Raw genomic sequence first — 23,835 nt, forward strand, 5'->3', positions numbered from 1 at the left:
TCCTCCCTCCCAAGTTCACGCAACGAGCTCTCCTTCCCATTCGTGCTACTTTCCCCCGATAAATGAAGCGTCGTCCCCTCCACTCTCGGGCGCTCGCCCAGCAACAACATAGCACACGAGGTCGTAAGCCCACCGCCGCGTTCTCGCGCATTGACCCACACGACGGCGAACTTCCTCAGTGCCAGCAAAGCGCCCTCCGGGTACCGTAGCAGCAACAGCAACAGCCAGCCAGAGAGAGTCCGTAGCGTAGTGTCCTGCGCGCGACGTACGCCACGAGAGGTGGTGAGTGAACGGCCAAAATAGACCCTTCGCCCCCCCACGCCGACACTCACCCACATACACTCATACACACCCACACAATCGGCGCGCCCGGCGCGCGCGCTGCGGCGGCTGTTCTCATCCTGGAAGAAGCCTCCTCCACCGCGCGCGCGCGCGCGCGTTTCCCGCCGCGTTTAGTCACGTGGGGGGCTCGGCTGCGCTCGGCGGCTCCCGCCTTGCCCTCGCGCTCGGGAGCAGTCGCGCAACACGGCGCAACGTGCGCAGAACGGCTTCTTGCGGCCCAGGCGCACTGAGCCAAGCAGCCGTCGCCACCAGCTGGAAACGAACGCGCTCCGCGCGAGCGTGCGCGTGTGTGTTGTCGAGGGCAGCGGTCCACGCAGCGGCGCCTCGCCGCCATATTTGTGCTGTTGCTGGTTTCTGCGTCCGCTCGCTCGGCTCCTCCGAGCGCTCCCTTCGCCCCCGACCGCGCGCCTCGGCGGCCGCGGACTTCCTACTTCGTCGAAGTGGCGGCCAGCGCGATGGAGAAGGGCGGCGCCGCGTCGGAGTGCGGCGCGTCGAGCGACGTTGCGGCCGCCGCTCAGCAACAGCGCGGGGAGGACGTGCCCATGCACTTCGTGTCGGTGAACAAGGTTCCGACGCAGGTGATCTGCTACGGCGACCCCGGCAGCCTGGCGTCGGACGCCGCCAAGCCCGTGGTCCTCGTCATTCCAGGTGCGCTTCTCCGCGTGTGCCGCTGCCAGAGTGCACGTGGCGAGGAGGAACGCGCGCGCGCTTTGCGGTGTTTACCTTTCAACCGATCACGCGGGAACGGGAGGCGCGAAGAGAGAAAGAAAGAAAACACGGCTAGTAGCAAGGTGGCAACATCACGGGCTTCCGGGTAAACGGCGTGCTGGTAAAAGATTGATGAGGTAAAATGAAAGCGAAAACATAGACGTCTTTTCTCATTGCTGTTAATAGCACACCTTGAGAAAAAATGAAAGAAAATCGGAGACGAAAAACTTGGCAGTGTATTCACCTTTTTAAGATAATTGGCGACTTTATTGCTATTACCAATTTATGTAATACACGGTTGATGATATAGCTGTATATAACGATTATCATTAAAGGCGGCACATACACATTGACACATACCTAGTGACCCAAGTTGGCGTCAAAGATTTTCATTGATGAGCGCTACATAGCGTTCCGTACCGAGTTATCCAACTTGGACCGACGATTGGCCTTGAACCCGGTTCCCCCAGCACAGCCGCGCGGTGTTCTACACATTTGAACATAGGTTAAGTAGTGATCCAAGTTGGTGGGAAAGAGGTTAGGCGCACACATACAAGGATTCGTACAGACACACCGCAAACTGGTTGAAATTCTCGAAGTACGGTAATAGCATTCAAAAAGTAAGCTCGGGGAAGAAGGGCAAAGTATTTCTTAACTCCTGTGACCGTGGCACCATTAGCATTTTTTTCCCTCCCTTGTGTCCACAGTGGATAAAAAGTAAGGAAAGAAGAAGAAGAAGATCGTCTTATAATTTTGACACTGACTATATATTTCTTGTTCGTACATCTTGACTGGCGCAAACACAGTTTCGCTGCAGTGCATTAATAAGTGAGCCTTTCACCTTTCCCTGACCGGCGTGAGCGATTTTTCCAGCCTTTGAAGACCGCGAACGTAACCACGGCAGCTCTCGAAATATGATTTAACTGTATAAAAATGAGAAGAAAAAGCAGGCGTGCTGAGCGCAAGTGGAGAGTAAATGGAGAGCAAGCAGTCAAAGCGTTCTCCAGCAGCTGCATTTAATTTACCTTCTTGCGACAGTTTCGACTTGACGACCTGATTGCATGGAATTGTTTTTCGGCGCTTGTCTTCTGCCGTTCAAATTAAGTTTATTCTTGTTTTTATCCGTGTGGCGAAAAGCAACTTGCAGCAGCCTTATTCACTTCAGGCAAAGTACGTCGAGTGCGAAGCAAATGGGGTCGCAGCACTTAAATAAGAGGGGCCACTCACCGCCATTATTCATGCCGCTTGGATGCACTGAAGGTTCGATGGACATACTAATTATCCCAGCCAAAATTATCTTGTGCAGCAAGACGTGACTGAAGCAATACAGTTACACTGTACGTACTCTAACTATGCGGAATTTCAAGTATGAGAGCTGATATTATATATGCATTCCAAAATATGTGCGACGAAATGATTCGGTGTTTGCAGTTATTTATGTCCTGCAATTCATAAAACGGCGTTTTGTTGGAAGGGTAGGTCGCGCAACACCTCATCTTACGGTAAGTTTGGCAGCACTTGTCTCAGAACTGCTGCTATAGTTTCGGAATCCTTTTCGGGTGCATGTACCGTGAGAATTCACTGGCTTCCATTCATAAATTTAAATACGTGCTTTTAGGAAAAAAATTAGTTAAAACTAGATTAGTAAAATTTTGTTAATTAGTCACATATGTATCTCGGTTTCTTGTGCAAGTGATTCCCGCTTCTTCGAGCCATCCAATTTAAGAATGAGAATTGTGCTTTCTGCCACAGGTGATTTTAAGATATTTGTTGGCCCCAACAAAAAAAAAATAAATGAAAAAAGAGAAGAGAACCAAAAATACAAACTTGGTATAGAGAAACTATAACGCATCAATTTCATAGCCTGCCTTTCGGCACCATAGATGCGAGGAACCGAAATAGCACAGTAGCAGTCCTTGAAACAGATGTTCCTTGTGACCACTGTCACTAAAGCATTCACTCTGATAGCGTGCGATTGTCCACTCTGACAGCTGCAGTACAGAACACTTACTTGGCTGTGCTGTATAACGGGGAGGGCGCAAATCCTGTATTACGTGTCTCTTGTTTGTACGTGTCTTTCTTTTCTTTTTCTTCTTTTGGCACGCTGCCTTATACCTGTACTTAAAGATACGAAAGCAGAGACGTGCACACGATTGTCTCATCACAGCTGCAGGTGTCACAGGCAGTGCTGCATCGGCCGCTTCAACGAGCAGCTGCAGTAAACGCGACGTCTGCCACAGTCAATATGGCAGATTCTATAACGCAGGCATTGGCAGTGGCGGAGTTTTAATTCCTCGCGAGGGGGGGGGGGGGTGAAGGGGGCTGGAGCCCAACCAGGTTTCCGAACCATATATATATATATATATATATATATATATATATATATATATATATATATATATATATATATATATATATATATATATATATATATATATATTTCGAAGAGTGGAAGCACTTAGGAAAAATAAAAGGAGTTTTAATAAAGGACAACAAATTTAGGTGTGTGTTCACGAACGAGGTCTCATTTGTCGAGGCCAGTGCCTGCGATCCGTGTACAGTAGAGCTAGGTATGTAACCGCGGCAACCGTTCTCGAGGGTGTAACAATAAAAAAAAGACACATCGGCTGGCTTCGACAGCGCCATCATTTTCACTGTTTGTGTCAGCGAAGGGTACGAAATATGAGGCGTGCCTGAATATCTGGTCGGTCACGTGAGAGACGAGATTATGCATACAACGACGAGACGGAACGTTCAACGATACCAAATGTCTAACCAGTTTTTTTTTTTTTCTGACAATATATACAAAGCCGCAGTGCGTTGGAACGCCGTTTCCTGCAAGGAAACCAACCATTCTTGTTGTAAGAACAGGATCTCTGTCAAACGGAGGTTGACAAATAGCGCTGGTTGATTGAGACATTCATTCCCAAACGACCCTTGTGGAGGACACATGTGAAGGTCGCAATAACGACTAACTTTGCATAATGAATAACAAAAACGGTTCACGTGACTTTGCGCGCCACAGGCGCGGCGGTATACCGAAGCAGGCCTGTTTATGCGATGAGAAAGAATATACCACTGTGCCTGCATATCCAAGGAAACTAAATGTTCACGGAACCTGAATATCCACTGTTAGACATAGCAGATATAGCGTCTCGTCGGATATACAGGTACGGAATCCTGACGCCACAGTGTTCCACAGTGTTCCACAGTGTTTCTCAGTGTCAGTATCTAGGCCCCTCAAGTATAGTTTTACAGTACCGTGGATGGCTGATTAACCGATTAGCTTTTCTGTTAGCGACGTTAACGATCAACATTAGGTTTGTTTAGTATCTCATTCTTGCCTCTTTACTGGCTTACTAATGCTCCGCTCTCTGTAACACTGGCGTTTCTGGTATTCCAGAATTGTAAGTTACCTGATTAACATTCCGCCGTAGTCTTCCTTCAATCGTATGATCCCTTAAACCTGATTCATTCTAAAATGGACACGAAGGAGCAGCACTGCACCAATTTAGACTGATACAGTAGTCTTTCGAAACTATATTTTCGTGAATTTCGCTGTTAAATGCTTATTAGAAGAGAAACTGAAGGTCTAACCCCAGTGCCAGTAGGTCATTGCGACGTCATGGATTTCAAGGTGTCTTCTCATGTTTGGCCCATTGTGCCATTGTAAATGTTATGAAAACTTGGTAAGCTTAATCTATGGCTCTTTTAGAATTCAACGTAAACCATCTTTACCGATAAAAAAAAAAAGCTATGTGAAAGCAGACAACGTCGCAATCCATGACGTTACGGTGGGCTAGTGCGTTAAGTTTCACGTGGTGTCGCCACCTGCGTTATGTCTTTGTGTCTTCTGCGGTTTATCGAGCGCGAACTCTGGAACTCTGGAACCTTGGTACTCGCAGAACCGTAACTTACCCACGCATATAAGTTAATTTTTTATCTTTAATGACCCTTTAACTGCTACCGAATTGAGTCACATGAGCGAACTCAAAGCCGAGTATGGCTTTGTAGCCACATTGTGCCTTAGTTACCTTGTGCTGTCTCGCGATTTTCGTGCTTAAAATATGTATTAAGTCGCACAGGCGATGGTTGAGCATCGACTTCGGCGTTAGTGCTGTTGGCATGTGGGCGACCTCCGTTGTGACTCGAAGTGTGCAACCTGTTAAAGGTTAAACGCGGCTCTAATTCCGAAACTATGGAATTTCGAAACGTTAGGAAATGTATCTAAAACACTTGACACCGAAACAGCGTGGCCGAGAGAACACACGTACTCTAGTCGTGTTTATTACGAAGAGTTGGGACTAGGCAAGACGTGTAACGCGTACAACAGATGGACCGGTGTTCAACTAGCGCGTGTGTTGAGAAAGAGAACTCAGCAGAGAGTGACGACATACTGAATAGAGTGGTGAGACGATGGAAAGTTGCAGACACAGGACCGGATTATTTCACTCAGGACAACAGCGGGCTGAAAATTGGGTGATGGCGATAGACCCCGAGTCCTCGATGTACAAGTTATTCAGTGATGTCTCGTGGCTGTGGTTCATAAATGTTGTCTGGTACAAGTCAATAAAAATTCTGCCGCGGTCTCCCAGCGTTTCCGAGTGCTCGTGCTCAGTGTAACTGTCTATATTCAGTAAAAAAAAACATAATAATAATAAGAAGAAGAAGAAGGAGAAATAATAATGTTTACGATTTAGGAAGCTAAATTTACAATGAAAAAAAGTCAGAAGTCAGATGACGTATAGGCCGCGTAATGAATCTACTGCACGTATTGTACTGAACGTATAGCGAGTGTATTGTGCGCGGTGCGGTGGTGGTGGTGTAAAACATTTAGTAGTTGTACAAAAAGTACAAGGAGGTATTCTCGAGACGACCCTGGAGGGGCCGCCCCTCACAAACACTAGGTGGAGTCCCTAGTACGGGACCGCAGTGGTGGTGGCCGCCACCTGAGCATGCTCAACTAAGGCCTTTTGGGCGCGTAGGTCTGTGCAGCCAAGCAGGGCAGCCTCCCAGTCCTCCCGGGTAGGGTTGGGTAACCGGAATTTGTGTCGAATGCAGAGTTTTTCGTGATGTTATGTCGATCTTGAAAACGTTCTTGCGCTGAAACAAAAATTAACGTAGAAGTGAAAGTGATGGGATAGTAATAGGTTTAAAATAACATCCTTAATACAAACCCAGCAGAGACGGAAGCAGCATGAAGCGTATTCAGGGTCGTTGTGCGCACATATTTATTTTATGCCTTTTTTGGGAGCGCGTTATTTTGAATCCTCACGAAACACGTGAGCACTTAGCAAAATGTCAGGAAGTACCTTTTGTTACTTTTTATATGTAAGAAAAGAACAAATACACAAGTAATCAGAGGGATATTGCTCCGTGTGACGCAGGAGGACGAACAAGTCGCTGATTAGATAAGAAAAAGTAATTGTTCACGTTGAGTCCGTATCGACGCTGATTCAGATTTCACATAGCGTCAGATGTGATAAGCTTTTCGCATTTGAGATGCCCTTCAACAGGATTGCCGGGTATTTCACCTGATAATTTTTTTCCCTCGTGACCTACATTGTGTGCCAACACAGCAGAGATATCACTTCCGAAATTCCTCGTGCGTCTGATAGAGAGACACGTATTATTCTCTTACCAGTAAGATTTTATATTAAGACATTGGTGTAGCTCCTGCGAGCTTCTAATTCCGCCGTTTCTTTTCTTGGCTCAAGGAGACTATGACGAATGCGAGTTACTTAATGTAGCTGGAATTGCAGCATGATATTACAGCCACACTGAGAGAGAACGAAACCTTTATTTGAATCAGTGACTTGTCACTCAAGGTGGGAGGGTCCCTTATTCCAGGAACCCCCTGGCTTGGATCGCCCTCCGGGCCCGGGCGACGAGTTCAATAAAATTATTTCTGCTCAACTGCATTTGTGAATGAAAGAAACCAGCGGGAAAGAAACACGAAGACAAAGAAGAACAACTACTCAGGATTTGTTATTTTCTGTTCTTTTGAGTCTTCGCCACTCATCTCTGTCGCTTTCGCGGAATTGCTAATTGCCTTCTAATTCCAGCCGCGTTGTGGCCAATCTCCTATAGTGGGTATGAGCCAGTGACATAGGACAAACAAACAAACAAACAAACAAACAAACAAACAAACAAACAAACAAACAAACAAACAAACAAACAAAAACAAACGAAAGAACGAACGAACGAACGAACGAACAAACAAACAAACTAGTTCAGCCAGTAATATGAACCAGCTCGCCCAGCAAACAGCGTTATTGACTTGCAGAGCAATCATCTTGACACACACACACACACACACACACACACACACACACACACACACACACACACACACACACACACAAACGAAATATATATATATATATATATATATATATATATATATATATATATATATATTGTTTCAGCGAACACTTTCAAAGATCTTTAAAGGTTGCCTGTGGCAGATGTCACAATTCTAGTTCATGAGCTTGTCTACTCGAAGCGGCGGACAGTACCAGCCCAAGAATTGATATGTAAAATTGGCTAATTAATGAAAATTCGCTAATTAAGCTTTTAACTAATTACATTGTGACCTATATTGCAATTTACAAATTATAGCCGTGGATTGTATAAGGCGGATCCACTTGGAACGAATTTTTAAGGTGACACCAGTTTCGAGACTTAAATTCCCGAACTGTGCGGAGAAATGCATTGGAATTCCAGTTAATTTGTTAACAAAACGTCATTTCATGCGCTGCAGCACACAAGTAACTGGAAACGCCCGTGCATTTATCCGCAAAGTTCGGGAATTTATATCTCGAAACTGGTGTCGTCCCTGAGAATTCGTTCCAAGTTGTCTTGCGAAGTCCATGGCTCGAATTTGTAAATTGCAATATGGGTCATAGGATAATTAGCTAAAAAGTTAATTATTGAATTCTACTTAATTAGTCAATTTTGCATTTTAATTTGTTGTGCTAGTAGTGTCCGCCGCTGCGAGTAGACCGGCTCATAAACTAGAATTTGGCTATGAGCCAAAGGCAACCTTTAAAAAGTGTTTATATATATATAAACACTTTTATATATATATATATATAAACACTTTTTAAAGGTTGCCACACTTTAAAGGTTATATATATATATATATATATATATATATATATATATATATATATATATATATATATATATATATATATATATATATATATATATATATATATGTGGAAGTATATGTATGGAATACGGCAGTCGTATCAAAAGGAAGGGCTGGTGCGGCCGGAGTGAGTGAGTCTATAAACTTTTATTGGGTCCAGGCCGGAAAGCATCTGGAAGCGGCAACGAGCGGCGACGAGACCTTGGAATTCTCGCGCGGCATCCCTGTGTTGCGTCATAGATCTTGGCAGCCACTCTGGCTCAGGCTAGAATGCTTTTCTTGCGTTGCTTGGCAAAAAAGAAAGAAAAGAAAAAGGCGATCGTGTTTCAAAAAATAGGTGATAATACTCAACTGGGCAACAGTTGGGCAACTTTCTGCGGAAAAACAGACTCAAATACGTAATAACTCCATAAGATATTTGTGATCGCAATTATGTCACGGGCAGTACTCAGAGCAGTCGCGAAGGTCAAGGAGAGAGAGGTGGGGCTCTCGCTTCATCCGCTTATAAGTAAAACTTTACCACTGCAAAAAAAGAAAAAAAAATCACACAACGCCAGCTTTGAAGAATTAACCCACAAGTCCTCATTGTACTAATTTACAATCGCTCGTTAATTCCTGTTTGACCAAAAGACGGTGAAAATGCAGTCTCGCATATTTTTCTTGAGGTGAGTGCGTCTTTTCTCGCGAGACACCTTTCAGCTGTCAAGACCCTCCATCTTCGTTAGCTTGATTTACTAACCGCCTACGGTGCAAGCGTGCTTGCAGCATTCATCACTGCCATGCAGGCTAACTACCGCATTCTCACACTTATAACTCGGCTGCTTTTCGAAATTGTAGCTGTCCTTGGGGTGCTACTTGGCACTGTGTGCGCCATATCAAAAGCCAGCAGTAATATCAAGACGACAAGCGGGACTCAAATGTTCATCACTGAAGAGAGAAAAGGAAAATCGAGATAGCACCGATGTGCTGTCACATTTTTACTTTCTTTTTCACTTTATTGTACCCTCCTTCTTCTGGAGCTCTTCTCTCCCCTCTCGCCTTCCCTTGCTGATTAGCGCGCAAGCGGATACTTCTAGGTCGGCAAACATCTTGGCTTTAAATGCTTGGCCATGGCCGTGAGCAAGGTCGCAGAGAAAAGCGCTTGTCACATTAAAAGTTTATAATACCAATGTCATGGGTTTATATTGAATTTTAATGGTCCGCTAATACAAAAGCCAAATGCTACAGATGACACATCTGTCATCTAAGCCTAAGCTTGCTATATGTTTTAAGCAACTAGCTATGTAGTATATATGTTATGTAAGTATGGCGTACTTGCGTTCTACTCGTCTGCAAAACTATGAACTTCTCTATGTTTTCTCGGACAATTCCAACTGCAGTTCTTTTTTATTTATGCAATTGTATACGCTTGCCTTCTGCGACTTCTAATCTCACTATTTTCTCTGGCTCCCGGGACTCAAATGCTGAACTTTGTGTGTGTTCATGCTCTTTAACGTTATTGAGTGCTTTTTGGCGCAGTTTTTGTTTGCCACCCGGCGAGGAGTAACGGGTGAAACCCAAAGGCAACGACTTCTCAGTTAAGATCGTGTTAAAGGGTATATATATATATATATATATATATATATATATATATATATATATATATATATATATATATATATATATCAGTGTACAAACCGTCTGCATTTAGTTTTTTGAAGATATTAATTTGAAATCGTGGTTGAGGCGGGCAGCACAATTCTGCCTCTGGAAGTTTGAGCGAACGACCGGACATTAGTTGGGGGTCTAATCGGGGCAGAAATAAACTTCTATGAATCCGCCTTTACATTAATTTCTCTCTAGGCACATGTTGCAGTTGCTAAATTTGAATACATGCAATACTGAAGTATGTATGTATACATACATACATACATACATACATACATACATACATACATACATACATACATACATACATACATACATACATACATACATACATACATACATACATACATACATACATACATACATACATACATACATACATACATACTATATTAACACGTCACATTCAGACCGCACACTCAGTCGGCATCATCGAAAACTAATGAGGGCATTCTGGAGCGAGTGAGATTATGTTCTTTATATACGTCTGTTGGTATACGTCTACACGACTATACGTCTGTCGGTAAAACATTGCACTACATCTTTTTCCGGATAAAACACTATATGATAATATTGACGAGGACATCAAGATCGTCAACATCACCGTCACCATAACCATCGTCATCACACTCATCATGGTCACACACGGTGCTCGATTCGAGAGCGTGGAGGCGCATTGATATAATCGCATGCTGCGCGTTTTATCGTCTCGCGTCAGTTATGGAAACGAAGGAACAACCATTAGCGGTGTATTCGTTCACCATGAAGGCTGCTTGAGGAAAGTCTTTCTCAGCCTCCACCCACGATATATACAATGGGCGTGCACCTTAACCGTTTGACTTCCCCGTGCGTGTAATATATATATATATATATATATATATATATATATATATATATATATATATGCCATATATAATTTCAATTGTTCTTAGCAGCAGAGCTCGGGCCGGGCGCAAGCTGGACGCGATGAACGAAGGAGGAAGGCGATCGACGTACGTGCATATAGGAAAAGCGTGGTTGTTTGCTGCACTACGTGACGCTTGAGTGAATGAGTGAGTGAAAAAAATGGCTGTGGCTTAGCTAAGGTTACGCCCAGGATGCGAAGCATACTAGCCTTTCTTTTAACGCGACAGCGTTAAGGAGCTCGTCTCGCAGAAAAGCCGGTGTCGTCGGTGTCGGTGTCTGCGGCGTTGCACTTCATGAATAAATCGTTGTCGCGCCGAACGCTGCGTTGCTCGACGCTCACCGCGTCCGATGCGGCGGGCGACGCCGCGAGCGACGGCGCGAGTTGGAGCCCCTTTTCTCCTCTGTCGTGACGTCACGGTGTCACGTGGTATTGAAGGCGACACCGCCGCGCCTGAGGAGCTGGGTTGAGCTCTAGTAATATGCTTCGCATAAAAAACTTTATTGCAGGTCCGGACGCGAACGCTTACCGTTCTGCAGACCGCGTTGCGCAGCCTAAATGAAAGCAATACCAGCGTGAGTGGCAGCTCTGGCCGCTCTTAGTTTTCGTTTCGCGTTGACGTGGTTCGCATTGCACCGTCGCGGCAACAAAGCTTTAACAGTCATTTTGTGTCCTACCTTCCCGTTGCGCCCGGTGCCGAACACAAATGCCTTTTGAATCAGTTCTTGAGTGCCGTTCTTTTCATCAGATTCCGGCTGCAGCTTAGTGAGGAGACATTTTAAAGCACGGCAGCAGAAACAAGCTGCGAGGAGATAACGCGTCTTATATACTCAAGGTTGTAAGTTTTTTTTACGTTACGTACAAGACACGTTGTTACGTTACGTAGAAAACATTCGCTGCTGCCTTGGCCCTTCCACCTTTTATTTTATTTGCGTTTTGCGCGAAGTGATCGTGGGTTTCGTGGCCTGAAATTGTTCATTCACTGCGTTTAGCCAAGAGTTTTAACTAACACAGCCTGTTACTGCCGACGCGTGAGGGCTGTATTGACCGAAGAACCAACGCTACAGGCGAGATTGCGTTCACGTACAGAGTGCACGCCTTGCCTGCGCATGGTTCGGATCCACCCAGTAAGTGCACATTGCGATTCGGAAAAAAAAAGAGAAAAGGTGAGGTGTAATTGCAAGCGTCTTGTATGTATAATGCGTCTGCATTCACTGGCGTCACGGTCGCATTCGTAGCCTGGTTACTCGTGCGTAAGACGCCGTGCTCTCTGACGTAGACTCCTCAGCGGGCGCCCGTTGTCACTGCGTCCAAGAAGCTGGGTACCTTCTCTAATAGGAAACTTGCGCAATCACCTCATTATCATGGGTTGCTCAATGAATGCTCTTCGCTGTGGTGACGTAACACTTGGAGCATACATGTTGGGGCGGTATTCCGTCATGGTGATATTTATTTAAACAGGACGTCTGGGGCTGTCCTTCACTAACGCGCTTCATCCGCGTTTTCTAACTTTGGCGTAGACGTAGATGGCTTGCTAGTGCGATGTGCCGATCGATGCAACTCTCATTGAGTTAACTACTAACATTTGCATACTTGCCTCAGAAGGTTATTACGTACTCGTGTTCGTCTAGATCATTGAAGCAGGCCGTGATTTGCCAAGCGTGCGTACGACATTACTAGGGTAGTGCGGAATAATTTAAGGGTGCACAGGTCCCGACATGTAGGCCCTCTAGTTAGACGGCTTGCTGGAATGATGCGCCTGGATAAACATGACGCTCAAGCAATTTATTACTAATAGTTGCCACTTAGCGTTAGTAAATCCCGATACTCGACGAAATATTGAAGCAGGCTGTAAATTACTAGTCGCACGTATGACATTGTTGTAAAAACTGCGAATAATTTAAGTTTACAGATCTATCGATACAGTCTCACCACCACTTAAGTTTCCCTGCATTCACGCGTATTCGATCCCAAGATTGGCTTGACTTGCCAGTAGATTTTGCTTTGTTGTTGTGCGACGATGCGTACTTGTTAACATCAGTACAAACAACAAAATAATCGCACACTGTTCGCAGCCTCGAGACCCTCATTTAACGCGTCTCATTCCGCTTGACAGTGCTTGCGTTGTACCTCAGGAAACTCAGTAAATGCATGCTTGCGTCGTGCGACTAGACATTAAATTTCTGGCCAGCGCGCCGGACATACTCAAGGCATTAAGTTTCTTGCCAGCGCGACTGCGTACGGACAAGCTCAAGGGAATTTATGAGTCCGGAAAACATTTGACGGTGACTTCGCACGTGCCGTCACGCTTTCAAGTACAACGTGCCGTGAGCGTTAGAAATGTTGCCACATGATTTTCGCTACGCTACAGTAGTCAAGAATCGCATGTGCGATCTCTGCTTTGTGTTGTCGAAGTAATTCGTTCGTTACCAGCACAAGTTTCGGGCCGCGATCAACCGGGCGTGCACGAAAGATATCCTTACTCTCTCTCTCTCTCTCTCTGCGTTCATGTATACGCTTTGTCGGCGAGCGAGATACGACTCCGATAGCACGCGAGCCAACACGCGTGCCCAGCCTAGCGTGCCCACATGTGGTCCAGACCCTCGAGCAGAAGTGTCTTTTTTGTGTCAGCGCGGCTGCTGTTCCGGCTACGTTCGCCTGATCGTTGCTCTCGTCGAGTATCTCTACGGGCTTTAATCTTTTGGCAAACGCCACAATCCACTCTGTGGTGCGACAACGTCGCAAATAGAGCGAGAGAGAGAGAGAGAAAGAGAGAGAGAGAAGGGGGGGAGTGATAAGGAAAAGAACGAGGTGAAATTTTGTCGCGTTAGCAATTATAGCCGTCAGTGCGGGATCACTTTTCTCGTATGACGCATGAATAAAACATTTGGAATGCTTGGAACTCCTGTAGCTGGGGCAAGTTCTACCACACTGAAAGGCATGCGAGAGGAGTAAGTTGGACTACACTGATGGATTCGATTCCTAACGCTGCGAATAGGTCGTCTTGCTATGAGCTGACGCTCGGAAATCCAGAAAGGGAGGAAAAACGTGTAATTTGGGCCGTATTGATCTCACAGCTCCCACGTTACGTAACGAGTGATCGTAACGCGTTCGCTTATAATCTGTAAGCGGATTTCGTCGATGTGGCAGGGATGTATTGCCAAATGGACACTGTTCGCGAAAGTTTGACCCGAACCTGTGCCCGTGTTACCGCGCAAGTGGAAACGTCGAAGGAGACGGATACTTCGACCGAGAAATTCTTGTCGCACGCGGCGGCGTTTGATTTCACAGCGAGAAATATTAACGAGGAACTTCGACTACCAGCACGTGCATCTCAACCCTGGCCAGCTGGCTGTACGCAGGTCGAACAAAAGTATACTTTTGAGTACTGTCGCTTGTAATCGTTCTTGTACGTTAAGTTTATTCCAGAGTATTCAGTACTTCTCTATCGTGTCCTGCGATTGTCAGAGGGTCCCTGACGTAAATAGGTATAAATGTAATTCTGGTTTAAAGTTGTTCTTGCTTCTGTTTTTCTGAGCAGTTGCACCGAGAACAGGAGCGACATGGATATAAGCTGACGACTATAATCAAAGCGAACGCATTAAACTAAGTGCGACCGCTGTGAATCAAAGGCCGGGCTTCTTACTGGAAAACGTACAACCAACAGTGAGGAAAGCTGACAAAACATAAAGTCTCTCCGAAAAATGGCGCAAGAGAAGCTGGGCCATAAAAATAACCCTGTCCCCACGTAATCGTTATCTGTCCAGGAAACACACAGTCAGATAGCTACCGCGGGGAAGAATGGGTCTTTTATGTCGCGAGCTGGCCAGCTCACACCGTTATCTTGACATTTTTGGGTGCCGCGCTCCCGGTATCTACAGTGCGGTTCAAAGTTCACAAATGCACTCTCACTTGTTGGTCCTAGATGTCGCCCGTGAGTAAAGGTATACTGACCTGCAATAGTGCGATAAAGCCGATTTTTTCCTCTGCCTGTGAGCACAACTGGAAGCTGACGACTGCAGTCCAAACTAGGCATTGCGAGCTTTCCATTGTACTCGTCAATTTCAGTCCATGCACGATAACTACAAAGAAATTTAGTTTTTTTTTGGCGACCTGTGGTCCGCATACTTTTGCTCACGGGTGTACGTCGTCTACGATGCGTTTGCTGTGCAGTGGAAACAGATGTCGCAAGCCAGCTCTCCTGGTCTGCATGTAAAAGTGCGATATAGGCTCATGTTATCTCTCTCTCTTTCACTCCTTCATCCTCCTCCTCACGTGTATAGGGTAGCAAATTGGACTCAGTCTGGTTAACCTTCCTGCCTTTCCTTCCTCTTTCTCTCTCTCTCTCTTGTTGTTGATGGCACGTAATATAAGTTTACACTTGCTCACCTAAAATTAGAACTAGCAAATATGGAGGCTTGAAGTGATTAACAGTGGTTTATAACAAGGGGTGGCCGTTGAAGCCAACGTTTCGACAAAAGAACTTGTCATTGTCAGGGCAGCAATGTAGTTGCTGCCATGATGAAGACAAATTCTTTTGTCGAAACGTTGGCTTCAGCAACATTGCTTGTTCTATGCCTCCGGTAATGTGCAGCGTTGTGTACTTGATGATCGATAACCAACTAAATAATATGAGAATGCAGTGCACTGCGACTCCTCTAGCGCGGTGTCATACGCTTATAGCCAGGATACGCTGACTTCTGTCCTACCTCGCGTGTTGTCGTTATTTGTAAATTACGTTCACGTTCTATTATATACCTGTAGTTCCCCGTCGCGGTAACGCAGTGGCTGTAGAGCTCCACCGATGAGAACGAACTTGAGGCTTCGATTTCATACCCATGCGAGAGAACGCCCGTGCACTTAGGTTTAGATGCACATTACGTAGATACTAAAGATAAACCATAGATAAATTTATACTGATAAGCTACTCCTTCGAAAATATATTTCCGTTAATTTAGTGGTAATGGGTAGGCTATTAAAGAAGAGAGATTAAGTTTAAAGTTGTACTTTTTGAATTCCGCTCCGCAATACCGTGCACCGGTAGGCCAGTGTGACGCCACGGATCTGAAAGTACTGTTTCATACATCTGAGTTCTTTTCGCCCAGTAACTGAAACTTGCTGAAGCTTAGTGTTTGGCTTGGCTTTTTTTAGAACACAATGCAGTCCATCGCTACCGATGAATGATTAACTGTCCGCCAGCAGCCGCCGTCAAAACCCGTGATGTCTCGGCGAGTTGGTGCGGAAACTCCCAGGTGGTGACGTAACCTGTCTTCTGTTCCTGCGTCCTTTCTTGCTTATCAAGCATCTCATAACAGCAAGAGCAGATTCCTTGGTATTGTAGAAGGATGATTTAAAGAACACACACACTCACACGCACACACGTACACACACGCACACACACACACACACACACACACACACACACACACACACACACACACACACACACACAAACACAAACACGCACACAAACACGCACACACACACACACAAACACAAACACGCACACAAACACGCACACACACACACACACGCACACACACACGCACGCACACACACACACACACACACACACACACCCACACAAACACGCACACACACGCACACACACGCACACGCACACACGGGCTAAAGAAGCTCTCGCGACGCCGGCGCCGGGCCGCTTGTCGCCATGCCGTTCGCAGCGCAAAAATCGCATCGCATTCAGCAGGTGGCTTGCGATCACACCCGGAGTCTTCCTATTCTCGACACGGCAGGACATCTCGCGACACACACATATAGGCGCTCTCAGCCGAGGTTCAACCGCTGCCTCGTAACGCGAGAGCTGACGCGTCCTGTGGGAAACGCGATCGCACCTTTCGAAGAAGAGAGAAGGACTTCCTCCTGCCGGAAAAGAATCCCGGTCGTTCTCGGCTCGAACACGCAGCCGAGCCTGGTGGAAGCGTGGAAGTACGCAGTGGGCTGACGCTAACTCGAGCCCGAGGGACACCCGAGATTTCGCTTATCAGTTTGCCGAATTTCGAAATTGAGGAAAACGGCAAACGCGGTAGCTTTACTTTTGGAACTCTCGAACACGATCCGAAACAGTGAAGGCGAAATCAGCGATATCGAAAAAGTGGACGCTAGACCGTGTACGCAGGTGAAGTGAGCCAGTCAATATTCAGGGAGTCCTGCTAGTGACGAGTCTTATCCTTGAGCCAGCATTCATTAGATAGCGATTAAACTACTCCCTCTCTATCATAGTCATGACAGTTAATGCGTCGAGGTCAAACTTGACAGATAACGAGCAGTCCCAGCGTCGATGATAGCGAAGCTTTCAAATAATGCCTGGGAAAACCCTCAAGCCCAAAACGAATGAGTACATTTGCCCTGGGGCTCGGTAGGCAGCGCGGTCACTGCAGCAGCTGGCGGAGGACTTCGTGTTTGAAGATTTCTAGTGGTTTGTTATGCATACTTATTCCTACTCGAGTGATCTGCGAATACTGCTGCATTACTGCGATAACTGCGATTACTGCAGCATTAGCTAAAGATCGCATTTGGAAATCTTCAGCTGTCTCTGTTCTAGATTTGCAAACGCCGACTAAGCGAGCTCGTCTGCGACATCTTGTGCAAGTTGTGTCCGTCTGCCAGCTCGTGTAGCGTAGTTATCATTAGCGCGTTATGTGCGTCTGCATTTATTTTCTTACCATTTCTCCTACGGTCCTTCTTTTTCTGCAGATCTTTATCTACTCGTATTCTGTGCATGTCTAAACCGAAAAGAGCGCAGCCATTACGTCTCTAGGCGGCACCAGCACGTGAAACTATTAGCATACAAAGGGCGAAAAGGATAAAAATATCCGAAGGACTCGACATTTTCTTAGTTGCAGCCATTAGTTACGACCAGTTTGGCTGCATTGTCAATTTTATTCACTTCGCTGTCCGTACACGTACCTACACCTTCTCTCTCCCTTCTTTCTCTTCCCCTTCTCTATTGACTGGTTAACAACCCTGCCTTCCTGTATTCTTCTCTCTCTCTCTCTCGTTGTCATCAGCATGCAGGACATTAATACGACCCAGACTAGCTAGAATACGTATCAGCCTTATGAAACCCTCACCAGATTTACCTCGCAAACGCCCTTGAAACGTTTCGAGATCATGCCATTCGGTTTATCCTCCTCGCGTTTTTCTATGACGTATTCTGAAGGCGATTATTGAGCAACAATGTTTCAGCGAGGTGCCCTCAGCGCCTGCTGTCATGCATCGGTGAGACGGCCTGCCTATTAAGCAGTAGCTTGGTCGCATGTATTACATATGAGCTTCATTGAATCGCAGTGCGTTCTTCAGTCGAAGGGAACTCGGTGGAAGCGAGGGAAAGCTTGGACTTAATCGCCGTATCCCCATTCGTGGACACGGGGATTTAGTCTAGGTTCAAATTTTCTTCTCAATGCGCAAAACAAGAGGTATCGGCGGATACAAATAAATAGGGTCCAACTGGAGAGTTTGGAAGCAGCACGCTTCCGACTGTTCCATCTGGCTTACAGGGAAAATATAGCGCAACTATGGTTACAGGCCCGTGTAATTAGATTTAGGTGCACGTTAAAGAACCGAAGGCGTTCGAAATTTCCGGAGTCCTCCGCTACGGCGCGCCTCATAATCAGAAAGTGGTTTTGGGATGTAGAACCTCATAATGTAATTTAATGTTGTTTTTAGTGTATGGGGCAACAACACCAAGGCGAAAGCGGTGAAACAAGATGTCCCACACTTTGTTCTAACTTCGCCCGTGACACAGTATTCCAGTCCGGGATGTAACCGGCACACGGAATGGGAATTGTAGCCTTCAGCGTTGTTCGAGAGTCGCCAATTTCGCCCTATTTTCGTCGAGGCGCGCACTCGACGTTTATTCCGAGGGGTTGCGTTGTGTAGAAACATGGAGCTCGAGTGTGCTACGTGTAGAGGAACACTTGGCGTATAGCGTAACGCCTATCACTCGCTGTCCTCCTGATTGCACTCGATACCGCAGATGGCGAGACACGGTGCCCATCTGCATCGTGTTCGCTGTTTGCTAATCACCTATATACATCCCCACATTAACGGGCCGCCTGCGGGGCAGTGCCAGATTACGTCGAGTGCTTAGCTTGCGACGATAAACGCCGCGGCCTGGCCTCTCTTACACGCACTCTCCACAACGCCTCCAGAAGTGAACGATAAGAAAGACGCACACTTTGCTTTTTCGCAAATTAGAAGTGCGAATGTGGGGCACCAAAGGAAAGAATGATAAAGAGAGAGGCAGAATGGCCGTTTCCGGTCGAATAAATTAATTAGCCGGACTTGGAGCTAGGATGGCGTTTTATTATACCGCTCTTTTGCACATGAGTGCTACAATTGCAGTCCTATTAGCGTATTACTGCGTCTTCCGTTTTTCATGCGTGGTTGGGCTCCGACTATCAACGCGCTGATGCAGCTGTTGAAGAGGAGGGCTGGTATCGACATCTGTATTTAACGGCGCTCGCTAACTGCCACAAATGGCTTTGTGGAGCGGAATTGCATCACCGATATATATATATTTTTGTTTCGCTGATATTTATTTTTATGTTCAGCATAAATAAATGATATAGAAAAAAAAGAAAGCATGGTGATAGTGCGCGGATGACGCCTGCTATAAATCACTCCTTATTTCTTTGTATTGAATTTGAAAGAGGGCAAGCTGATACTGTAGAACGTCACTATTTCATGTCGTTGCGTAACACCGTGGTTGATTATGCTTGTATTTTGTAGCGCTTCTATGGTTTCTATGGCCGAGTCCAAGCGTAAGATTATTTTTCGATAGCAAATTCTCCTAAATTTCAATTGACAGCGAGTCTACTGCAATAATAATAATAATAATAATAATAATAATAATAATAATAATAATAATAATAATAATAATAATAATAATAATAATAATAATAATAATAATAATAATGGCACGTGTACTTGTTCATCGGGCGACCGCGTTTCACCGTCTAACAAATGTTATCGCTCAGCGCAGGACGCGGCCGCATGTATCGGAAGTATCTGGAACGTTGTCGATGGTTCCATCCGCTGTCTGTTGTAACCGAACCTTGCGTAATCTGGTTGCACGCATGCGTGACGCGAATGGCGTAGAACTTTCGAGAAGACATGCGGGCACCCGCGATTATTCTGGAACCTTCGGTGACTGATGCATAAAAGCCGACGCGCTTGACCCAGTTGGTCAGGTTTTCCGACGATCGCCGACCGTGTTCGCCGCTATTGCCGTGCTTTCAGTGTGACTTGCTTTTTGGGGCACAAGTTCGCCCAGTAAAAACTAAGTTCCGTCATTCACCGTTTTACCGCTGTATTATTCACCGTCACTACTACGTGACAACAACAACAACAACAACAACAACAACAACAACAACAACAACAACAACAACAACAACAACAACAACAACAACAATAATAATAATAATAATAATAATAATAATAATAATAATAATAATAATAATAATAATAATAATAATAATAATCGATCCTGCTTACAGACTACACTGCTTAGCGAAATGGGCCAACACAACACTCAACAGAGGCCATATATCGTTACGGATACATCCCACCAGTCGTTGGAAAATAACAATAATGAAAAGATGATGAAGGCGATAATTAGCGGCGCAACATGATTAAACTAATTAGAGATTAGCTCATATCGATCATTTTTTGTGTCTACCGGTACACACCTTCTGAATCGAAAATTGCACATCATCGCTACAGTCGGGCTTGAATATAATAAGTCGCCCCCGAAAGAGAGAAAGAGAGCCTATCATCACAAAATTGAGATGGCTGGTGACGCCAAAAAAAAAGAAGAAAAAAAAGAACAGCAGGAAGGTTTAATTAACAGCGTCAGGCTATCGTGGAGGCTACGTTATTTGAGTATCTCATCGCAGATTAGCCGAACGTCTGAAAATTTGCAAACTACGCTCCTTGCTCGTCGCCCTGTTCGCACGATGGAAAACAATGTTTCGCATTTCAACCCCGCCTAAAATATAAGGCGTTGCTGGATACCGCCGTTCAGCCGTTTAGAGGGTAACTCAAACGCGGCCCGGGCGCTGGGACCGAGCGCAGAGTTGCTGAATGTACTGGAACTGTGCGCCGTGGATCCTGCTAATAGAGGATAATAATAATTTATTGGGTTTATCCATTCCCAGACTGCCCACGTAATGGAGTGCTCCACGTAATGGAGTATACGTAGTGGAGTGGTGCTCCGGACTAATTTTGACCACCTGGGTGTTTTTTAACGTGCGCTTAAGCCTAGTAAGTCCACGAGGGTTTTCACATTACGCCTCCATTGGAATGCGATGATGTCGCGGCTTGGTATCCAACTCATGGTGCATGCTCTATAGCTTTCATTGATTACGAGAAAGCGTTTGATTTTGTCGAAACCTCAGCAGTCATGGAGGCATTGCGGAACCAGGGTGTAGACGAGCCATATGTAAAAATGCTGAAAGATATCTATAGCGGCTCCACAGCCACCGTCCTCCTCCGAGCCATCCTCCATAAAGAAAGCAACAAAATCCCAATAAAGAAAGGCGTCAGGCAGGGAGATACGATCTCTCCAATGCTATTCACAGCTCTAACTCATGGATCGAACCAATGGTGCGACATGGTGCTTGGTGTGAGAACGCCATAGCCACGGATCCACCACTGCGGGTGCTAATAATTCTATAGCTTATGCTGTGTGTGCACAATATATCGCGTGGCGCTGTCGCACCGTCGTTGAACATGGCTCCCGTGGCCGTTCAATGAAGTTCATCCGCCACTGATCGATTACACAGAAAAAGTCGCGGTAGGTTGATTGATTTATTGATTGATCGGTCAATCGCCGTTGGATCGATCGATTGACTTATAGGTCTGTCATAATCATCATAGACTACAATTAACTTCCTAATTGTCAGATTGAAAGGGGGGGGGGGCGCCGTTTACTCCAAGACCCGCCAGAAGACAGTGAACGAGAAAGGCTGTATTCCAAAGCTGACGCCCCTCATTGGTCTGAACCCTCGAACCTCGCCTGAGACGGGCCGTGTGTTTATAGATTTATGAACGGAAATTTAATCGCTTTTTCTAAAGAAAACTTAATGAAGGCTAGAGAAACACAGCAGGAACTTTATGGAATGTTACCACGTTTTGGTAAACCACGGTCTCGTGGGCACGGTAGCTGCGGCGCTCTTGTACTTTATTTTTCTTTATTTTAATGCAGGCGTAGTTAATGAGTGAAATAAATCGCTAGATTAGACAGTCAATTCGTGCAGCGTGCTGGAAACGAGGTGGAGAAATCTTTGGAGGGAGGCACTTCTCCAGCTCAGCATCCAGACTCGTAGAGGGTTACGAAGTGTCGCAGGAACCGCACAAGCAGCTATCAGGAGCAACCCACAGAAAGTCTCACAAAGGTGCGACATGAGTACTTATAGATCACGTGGGCGTTGAGAAAGAAAACCGGACAGACGTCGGTGCCTGGTGTCCACATATTATATTTCAACAGGACCCACTCAATCAGGCGAGAGTGGGACAAGGCGCCCCTGGCCTTCGATGTTGCAACGGCCGCTTCCTTGATAGCGCACAGCCAGCGTGCCGGGCGTGTCAACGTCGTATCTTTTGGTCGGATCACTGTGGAGCGGTGGTAGAGCGTTGCAATGTACTTCAGCCTATCTGGGTAGAATTGTGTCATACTTGTAATCGAAAAGCCACAGACGAAAACGCCTAGCCGGCGTAAGTGGGACGCAAGCGTCCCTCTTCAGTTTCACGTGACTGCACGACGCGATCACGTGCCGGTACGGGCGCATAAAGAGAAGTTCGCGATATCTGTAACAACCCACCGCGGACCCGCGCTCGCGCCCGTTGCACGGCGGCTTTTCTTTTTGAGCTGTACGCGATAGGTACCGCGCCGCAAACAATGTGATGGGGAGAGAAAGCCGTAATGGGCGGAACACACCCCCTCCCATGGCATCTGAGTGGCGCTGGCTAACACTCCCAGGTCCAGATCTAGCCAACATAAATGCCCAAGTTCGTGGAAAGTTTTCTTTTCGTTGACTTTCATTTGTTCGTTTCGTTATTGTATTCTGCAATTTCAACCACTGATATATATATATATATATATATATATATATATATATATATATATATATATATATATATATATATATATATATATATATATATAAAACTGACAGGCAATGAAGCCAAGGAAAGTACCGGGGAAATTAGCGGTGGTTGAAATTGACGAATTGTATTGAAATTGAAGTTATTGTATACTTCAGTTTCAACCACCGCTAATTTCCCCGGTACTTTCCTTGGCCTCATTGTCTGTCAGCTTTATATATATATATATATATATATATATATATATATATATATATATATATATATATATATATATATATATATATATATATATATATATATATATATATATATACAGTCTGTGTGGGCCGCGCGGAGTCGACGATGTGAGCGATCAGTGAGCGACAAAGATGCAGTATACCGGGGCCTCGAATTGTGCACGCAGATATGCACGCAGGTGATACGCATACGTGCCTTTACTCCAACGGGACGCCACGATTCGAGCACGTGCATGCGAGCAGAGCATGGGCTCGCGCGCGTTGCCAGCTCACGCCCCCGCTTCGACGATGCGCGCGATGGCGAGAGAACGGCGTCGCGCAGCGTCTGCGTGCAGTGTGCCAAGGCCACGCGCAGCGTCGCCCACGCGGCCGACCGATTGTACAACCGAGTACGGGTGCCCCCCCCGCCCCACACGCGAGCACTCAGACTGCATGGTGGCGTATTTGACCCGACGATTGCGCGTATACTCGAGGCGCCCGGCGCGCGCGTGCCCTTCGAAGCACGGCAGTTTGAGGCGGAATACCTCGTCCGATGCGAGCGGTGCGTGACCCGCCGTTCAAAAGAGTACCGCCGTTTTCCTGCTTGACCATATTGGGCTCGATGAATCGAACAGCACGGCTGGTCGTTTCAAATTAAATGATTGGGTTTTACGTGCCAAAGCCATTTTCTAATCATGAGGCACGCCGTAGTGGAGGACTCCGGAAATTTC

The 23,835-nt window shown here is 45.9% G+C and overlaps 1 protein-coding gene across 2 annotated transcripts in view; it reads left to right on the forward strand.

Moving 5' to 3' along the window:
- The first annotated feature begins 485 nt into the window (after nt 1-485).
- Nucleotides 486-23,835, forward strand: part of LOC135896422 (lipid droplet-associated hydrolase-like) — a 103,004-nt gene continuing 79,654 nt past the window's right edge. For both annotated transcript variants that reach the window (XR_010562701.2, XM_065424795.2), the window contains exon 1: nt 486-990. Coding sequence is in view for 1 of the 2 variants with exons in the window: in XM_065424795.2 (XP_065280867.1) it covers nt 798-990 (193 nt within the window). In the remaining variant the exon portion in view is untranslated. The remainder of the gene's footprint in view (nt 991-23,835) is intronic.

The sequence above is a fragment of the Dermacentor albipictus genome, chromosome 4, assembly GCF_038994185.2.
Source record: "Dermacentor albipictus isolate Rhodes 1998 colony chromosome 4, USDA_Dalb.pri_finalv2, whole genome shotgun sequence".
Classification (NCBI taxonomy): Eukaryota; Metazoa; Arthropoda; class Arachnida; order Ixodida; family Ixodidae; genus Dermacentor; species Dermacentor albipictus.